The sequence below is a fragment of the Atta colombica genome, unplaced genomic scaffold (assembly GCF_001594045.1).
Source record: "Atta colombica isolate Treedump-2 unplaced genomic scaffold, Acol1.0 scaffold101, whole genome shotgun sequence".
Taxonomy (NCBI): Eukaryota; Metazoa; Arthropoda; class Insecta; order Hymenoptera; family Formicidae; genus Atta; species Atta colombica.
The window spans coordinates 510,198-518,714 of NW_017259186.1; the positions used below are offsets into that span (position 1 = coordinate 510,198).

The 8,517-nt window shown below is 33.5% G+C and overlaps 1 protein-coding gene across 1 annotated transcript in view; it reads right to left on the reverse strand.

The window, feature by feature from the left end:
• Nucleotides 1-310: 310 nt before the first annotated feature.
• LOC108686972 (probable ubiquitin thioesterase DG1039) overlaps nucleotides 311-8,517 on the reverse strand; it is a 13,564-nt gene continuing 5,357 nt past the window's right edge. Inside the window, exon 2 of the mRNA XM_018192509.1 lies at nucleotides 311-820. Within this exon, the coding sequence (XP_018047998.1) occupies nucleotides 570-820 (251 nt within the window). The 3' untranslated portion in view covers nucleotides 311-569. The remainder of the gene's footprint in view (nucleotides 821-8,517) is intronic.

Consider the following 8,517-nt stretch of genomic DNA (forward strand, 5'->3'; position numbering starts at 1 on the left):
AAAAACATTTAAGCAGTAAAACATAAGCAGTAAGTAAATAAGCTTATCACAGTAGAGATCATTAAACGTAAGCTGTAGCAAATCCAAATATTGATTTGCTTACTGTTCGTGTCTTTACTGCTTAAGTTCTTTGTGTATCATAGCACTTTAACGTCGCAAATTGTATCGCACGAAACTATACTATACAATATTGGTTAGAATGGATTGTTTCATAATATGAAACTTCATATTATGTATTAATCTATCTAATATATATTTTATATTATATATTAATCTATCCTAATAAATATGAATCCATAGATTTTTTCCTTCTTAGTTGCATTTCTTGAAAAGCATTCTTCTCATTCTCTTATTTTGTAATAAATTAAGATCGAACTTTTAAGCATTCTATTCTTCGTAAGTTTAAATTACACAATTGAATATGAGGCATAGTTTCCTGACAATTGCTCTCGAACTCGACTTCGGATGTAACTTCGGCAATTATTATATGTAATACTAATTATCGATCGTTCTAACAAACACGGCGAGTTCGTGAGTTTTTCAAGATTTTCCATTCTTCGACTCCACTGTCACGGAGGAGACTTGGACCCGCTGCATTTATCTGCTATTATTTGTTGCTGTTGCGAAGATGATTGTTGTTGCTGTACTTGCTGCTGCTGCTGCTGCTGCTGCTGTTGCTGCTGTTGTTGCTGCGGATGCTGCTGCTGCTGTTGGTGATGATGTGATGAATCTGTGTTTACTCCAAGGTCATTACTTATTAAATTACCACTGTCATTTTTATCTACCACGCCACTCGTATGCACAGGATGAAAATATCGTTCTGAAACACAATTTTTAATCGATATAATAATATAAGAAAAAAGATCAAAGATGAACAAAGGACGTTATTAAAATATTAAATGAATTCAGAAAATCAATTAAGGAAATTCAGAAAATTCAGAAAATAAGAACTTTCCAAAAATCAAATTTTGTTTTTTTTTTCATACTCTTATAGTAGAATATCTAAAAGATATAATTGTAGGGATAGTGGAGATAAGTTGAGAGAGGAATAGGCGAAGATAGATAAGGATAATTAGTTCCGAGCCTTGCTCCAATACTGATATCTTCGGATCATGAGGTACCACAATTAACACGTACAGCCGTGTGCAAAAGTATTAGGCTCTTATAATTTTCTCGCATTGTATGAAAAGTTAAATATTTCGGCGAAAAGAAATCTCAGAAAGCCTTTCGACCATGCATTTTAAAATGTAAAGATGGGGGGGGCTTTAAATCTGTGTTTGAATCTTTTGTCTACAATATTTTGTTTCTAAGTTACATAAAATTGAAAAATAATACCTTTGTGATATATTCATCTTATTTTAAAGCACTACAGTTCAAAGAAACATCAGCAAACAAAATTTAATATGAAAGTATGTGAAAGTAGGCTTTCTAAGGTTCAAAATTTATTATTTATTTTTTATTATGTGAAATTTTATTGTATATAAACTTTTTTAAAATTGATGATCGAATAAAGTTATTTAAAAAAATTGAAAAAATTTATATGAATCAAGCATAACAAACATTTTTCTTCTTTTGTCTTTAATTTCAAAATTAAAAAACGTTTTAGAAAAAATAAGTTTTTATGAAATGCGAAAAAATTAGAAGTGCCTAATATTTTTGCGCACACATTTTGGCTGTAATTATACACGTCAATTCAGAACCAAAGTCAGATCGGAGATCTTGGCGTATAATCACCGTCAATATTATATACATTAATATTATACTTTAATATATAATTCTGTAAACATACATTTCAGTCCTATTATTAAAAGTAAAATATCACATAACATAATTTCCTTGTAATTATACATGATAAAATTTGACAAATCTTTCTATAAGACGCAAAATTGCTGATAATATAATTGGTCATTAAATGAAATTGTAATTACTGTAAATTAAAAAATTTATATAACTTATTCTTAAATCATTCTGAAATGTTACAATTTGACGCCCGAACAAAAAAAAAGGAAAAATTAAATAAATATATAAGAGAAAATGATTATTTTACAAATGTATATTAACGGATATTACAATAGCTGGGAAATTGCAAGAGACAAAGAAGAAGATCGTCAATCGAAAGATACCGAGGTTAAATACAAAGTCAGAGCTGAAAAACTTAGTACAAAAAAGTGAAAACATTTGCATGGTAAAATAAAGTTAGAGAAAAGGTAACACTGAGCTAGAAACATTGCGAAGATAGCTACAGACATTAAAGTACAATATAAAGATACAACATATAAAGCAAATATACATAAATTATTCGAAAAGTTTTGAGTTTCAACATAAAGATAACATTACTCAAAACCATCTTCTGATACTACAATCATATTAGATATACAACTTTGCTTCCGCCGTTTTTTTTCCGAAATTCAAGGCTTTATTGTAAAAACTGGTTATACATTTATGATTCAAAGTATTGTCCACTACTTTTGTTGTCCACTGTCGCTGGCCACTACTTTCTCCCATCTTTCGGGTAGCGTACGAATCCCGCGTCGAAAAAACTGGTCATCTTTTGAGGCTATCCACAAATCGATCCAATTTTTTACTTCTTCATAAGACCGGAAGTACTGGTCAGCCAGGCCGTGTGCCATTGATCGAAACAAGTGATAGTCAGAGGGAGAATACGACGGGTGGGGTAGGACTTCCCATTTCAACGTTTCCAAGTATGTCTTGATCACTTTTGCAACATAGGGTCGAGCATTGTCATGCTGCAAAATCACTTTATCGTGTCTCTCGTTGTATTGCGGCCGTTTGTCTTTCAATGCTCGGCTCAAACGCATCGAGTGCGTTCGATACCGATCGCCTATGATTGTTTCAGTCGGTTTTAACAGTTCATAATACACTACGCCGAACTGGTCTTACCAAATACAGAGCATGACCTTAGACGTCAAAATCACCGTTCTTGAAGCGTTAAAATCACACACGTTCTTTCACTAATAGCGGTCTCACCATAAGTATTTGAGAGCATTCGATGAGCCTCAGCCGCAGATTTCTTCATATTGAAGCAAAAAATTAAAACCTCCCGCAAATGACGAGAATTTGGCTCGTAAACTGACATTTTCAATCGAGAATAACTTTATGATGCAGACACAAATCGACTAATGTTTCTATGTGGTTATGTTGACAGATGCCCAAGTTTATTGTATGACGTCTATTTATTTCGACCACCACTTACTAAAGCCATCTATAGGAAAACGGCGGAAGCAAAGTTGTATATCTAATACATACTTCGAAAGATATCTGTGAAAATTGTAGCCATTTTGAACGTTTAGTTGAATCATTTGCGCCAATCAATGTCAGTATTTTTGTAAAAATGGAAAAGATCGAATATCGTGCCGTGATTAAGTTTTTGCATTTAAAAGGCAATACGCCTACGCAAGTCAAAGTCAAGTTGGATACTAACGGGGACTCTGTCCCATTATTTGCTATCGTGAAAAGATGAGCAGCTGAATTTAAACGTGGTTGTATCAGCTGATGATGATTCAGAATGCCCAAAAACTATAACCAATAATATTGAAAAAATTCATCAAATGATACTGGTCGAATCCGACGATTGTCGAATCAAAGAGAGATAGCAGAGAATATAGGCATATCGAAAGAATGCATTTATCATATATTGACTGAAGAATTAGGCATACGTAAGCTAACCGCACATTGACTGTCGCGCATGCTCACTGTGGAGCAAAAACATTTCCAAGGCTCTGTTGAAGTGTCGGTTTAAGTGAAACGAATTGTCGAATTTTTTGCGTCGATTAATAACTATTGATGAAACTTGGATCCACTACTTCACTTCTGAAACGAAAGAATAGTCGGAACAGTGGAAGGGTGAACCTGCTCCGAAAAAGGTCAAGATGATTTCATCGGGAAGATGATGACTGTTTTTTGGAACAATCATCATAAAATTGTATTCATATCGATTATTTCGAAAAAGGTAAAATAACGAGAACGCATCATTAATTGACAAGCTGAAGATAGAAATTGCGAAAAAAAAGCCGCATTTGAAAAGAAGAAAGTACTATTCCATCAAGGTAATCACATCGTCTCACGCTTCGATGATCGTCATGATAAAAATTCACGAATTGCAGTTCGAATTGATTGACTACCTACATTCATCAGATCTGGCTCTCAGTGACTTTTTCTGTTTCCTAGGCTCGGAGAACAGAGATTTTTTTATCGAACGAGCAGGTCATCGCATTCGTAGAAGCCTATTTTGCAGAGCAGATGTTAACTATTATTTGAATGAATTAAAGGGTGAAAACATTTCTGGGAAAAATGTATCGACTAAAAGAAGACTATGTTGAAAAATAAAATTGAATTCGACCGAAAAAATACTTGTTTTTATGTTAGGCTCAAAACTTTTTAAAACGATTCTTGTACATATATGCATCCTGTATAAGATGAAAAGCTACTGCCAGAGATAATGTTTGAACATATAATTGGCAAATTTATGTGAAATTGTCACAATTTCGAAATAAAGTTGAGAATAATCTGCAAGAAAATTTTTAAATAAATTTAAATATTATTTTCACATAAAGAATATTCCTAAAAAGGTAATATTATCGTTAAAGGAGAATATTGCAAAGTAGGGCTAAAATTTGGTTTGATGTAAACAAAGAAAATATTACATTCGAAGAATTTGAAGATGTTTAAGGCGGAATAAATTTTTTTCTATTAAACGATTACAAATTGAATTACGTAATACATAAAAGTGTAAAAGATATAAACAGATGAATGGATCATTAAAAATTTATGTCTTAAAAGTAAAAACGGAAGCAACATATATAATGAAGAATACAAAAAATATGAGATTAATTACATTATAATATGTCTATCTTCTTCCTTCTCTGTCACAGGGCATATGATTTTCCAAATAAAGCAATTTCAGCGATCAGCCCCGTTTCCTCCCTCTCCTCCTATCATGGAGCATACGACTTTCTATGTGAAGTGAAGTGTACTCATTTATTTATGATGCCTTCTGTTTTATTTATGATCTCACAAGGGAAACACCAGGTCAGGGATTTTGACTTTTTGCAGGCTGTTCTTAAGTGAAAAAAAAAACGATACGTGTTTGACCGTTTCAGCTATTGGCACTCATAGTTTCGAAGAAATCGATTTTTAAAATAATTATTGTAATAATTTGAAAAACGCACTGTATAGGAAAATATCAATATCTTTAAATTTCATTTTATTTCACCAAATGTTAAAGATAAAATTACATCTGGATGGATGATTCTGAATCTCGGATGATGATTTTGAACGCAAATATGGTAGATCGCGCGCCAGTCAAAATATTGCTCATTTCACTAAGCATATGACTCATTCGCGCAACTCATTGCAGCGATTCTTTGAACTGAAAAAGTATTTCAATAAAATTTATCAGCATGGAAAATAAATAGAAATGTTCATGATAAAATGATAAAATATGCTAATAGAGTGGAAAATGCGATTATTGATGCTAAACAAGATAAAACTTTGTTGCTCTTAAAACAAGGTATAAGTGATAAATTTGGGTTGAAAATTTGTGGTCGAATTTTATACAAATTACAACTGGTTGAAAAAGTGAAAAGTTCCAAGTTTTCTGAAAGAATAGAAATTATTGAAAAAAAATTGCGGAATTTGTGGCAGAAATGATTCGTGATTTTCGAAGAAGATGAAAAATCACTTTAGGAAGAATGCATCACACAAAAAAGTATTAACAGTAATTTTAATATTTCATCACCTATTTCATTACCTTGCACAAAGAAAGATTCAGTCGCCAACTTTACGAAATAGGTCGTCACAGAACCGATACAGGTCGGTATTCATAGTCGATTCTTACATTTAAGACTGTCTTAAGTACAATCTAAGATGTCGTAAGTTAATCTAATAACTGTATTAGAATCTTGCCATTAACATCTTGTATTTTACCACAGAGCACGAGGAGCTCTCGGGAAGCTCCTCAGAAGATCATAAAATTTTTGTAAGCTTCATTTAAGCTTCAAAAGGAATTTGAACGTAACTCCTCGAAAATTCTTGTATTCATTTTTAAGAATTCTCTGGGAGTTCCATTTAAGTTCTGAGAGAGTTCTTTTCAAGCTCGCAACAAGCTCATAAAATTTTTTACAAGTTCATTTCAACTTAAAAGGAATTCGCTTGGAGCTCTTCCCCACTCTTTTGAGAATTCCCTAGGAGCTTCATTTAAGATCGCAAGAAGTTTGGAAATTGTATTTTGAGAGTTCCCTACGAGAATAGTTCCCAGGAAGTATTCTCTACTGAAAAAAAATCACGTCACAAAGTTATATAATGAAATCATGTAATTAAAACATATAAATCACGTAACGGATTGTTCCAAATTGTAAAATAAGTGCCACGTAATAAGGAAATCAAATATTCTTGAGGCTTCCACGGGTGCTTGCTATATAAAGATTATGCGTTTCGTGGATTTCCTCTGTATCCAGATCTATTCTTGGAATGTCAATGTTTCGTGAATCTTGCAGTCCACTTCATCAGGGCAAAGAGCAGCCTGATACTAAGTTCCTTCGGATCATTCCTTTTTATATTACGTTATTTATTGGAGTGATGGAGGGAAAGAAGAGAATTGTGGGTGGAGGGGGGGAGGGGGAGAGAAAGGAAGGAAATCGATCAATCTTCAATAACCAGAAGAATGATTTTCCATATTTTATTTATATTGTAGCCATTATCTCTATTTAGATTGTTTAAGGGTGTTTTTGTTCTCTATGGCTTCTCTATACTTTCTTGGAAAGTATGATGTAAAGTACGGCTATTGTGGTCGTTTTGTCAAACAGTATTTGATGTCCTGTTTCGATGTTGTGTCTGATAATGCTGATTGCGTGACGTGTTTTAGTCTGACATCACATTGGTTCTTTTATCCCTAGGTTGACCATTCTCCCAGTTTCCAATGTATACTTGCCTGCAGGAACAATATATTTTGTATGTACTCTTGCGGATTAAGTGGAGGTCTTTGATCTTTAGAATTTCTTAAGATTTGTTCTATCTTTTTAGATAGTTTAAAGATAGTTTGGATATTCTGTTTGTTTAATATCCTGCTAATCCGATCTGTTGTTCCTTTGACATATGGGAGAAGACATATGGATAGAATCCTTTTCTGATTGTGTCAGAGACCATTGTCTTGTTTGCATGTTTATTGATTGTTTTGATTATGTTTTTTTCGTCATATCCTGTTTTTCTATAAGGCTAATTTTAAATGATTGAGTTCTGTCTGTAGATGTTCTTTGTCATAGATGGTGAAAACTGTATGTACAAGTGAATTGATTGCAGACTGTTTTGTGCTGGGTGGTGGTGCGATTCGGCGTGTAAGTATCTATCTGTGTGCGTTGGTTTTCTGTACACTTGATGATCTGAGGTACCGTCAACTTTCTTAGAGATAAGAACATTTAAGAAGGGGAATGTTCCCCTTTTTTCTCTATGTTTATAGTGAAGTGGATGTTGATTGTTGAGAAAAATAAGGAATTTACGCTTGAATTTACGCTTCTTTTTACTCTATGAGACGTGCTCTCGCGAGATTGCGAAACGACAGCAGTATCACGGATCTCGATTAATTGATGATGATTGGTGTTTACCTTATATTACGTCCAGAGGATTCCACGATTCTTTTCTTTCGTAGAAAAATTACAATGAACCTTTTTGCGTAATTAAGAAATAAGTAATTTTTTATTTAATATAGCAAACCAAATACTTTTTCTACCTCTTCACTTTTCCGATACTCCCAAGCTGCATAACTATTATTCTCTTATAGATAACAATGGAGATTGCCTGCCTACATACGAGACTTCTAACAAACAACCCATTGAAAGCACGGATAGTAAAGGATTCACTCACAAAATTTCGGGGACAATTTCATAGTCACGAAGACTTCAAAGAGCTGATAGAAGAACTCGTTGGATAATGCGAAAGAGCCGATTCCTACCTAATCATACTCATTTAGATGAAATAGTCGCGATCCGAGAAGGAAGAAAATAGCAGTATCCTCAAATCCGAGGAGCTGGAGTGGCAGTCTCTTAATTGCACTGAGGTCGAATAGTCGATCATGTTATGAAATCTACATCCTTAAAGAGAAATTTCGCGAATTGGAATGGCAAGTGATTCCTTGCGCACTCGCTCTGGACACTGGGTTTATCCCTATAAAAAAAACATGGTCTAGACGAATGAGAGATCTAATGCAATTTCTAACGGAACGACGTAAAGGATGGATAAGCATCGTGGGAGACTAGACGAAGAGATGGCACTTGTAAAATTAGAAATAAGAAATAAGACGAGTGCAGCAGAAGTGAAAAATGTTAAAGACATTCTAATAGGTTTAGCTCATGCACGGCATAGCGAAAAAATACTGGAAGCTGTATAGCTTTCTATTGAATCTATTATACTAAGGAAAGATTAGTTATCCGTAATCGCTTGAAAACTTGTATTCTTATTACCATTAAATGCTTTACTGTATAAGAGAAAAAATATATATATATA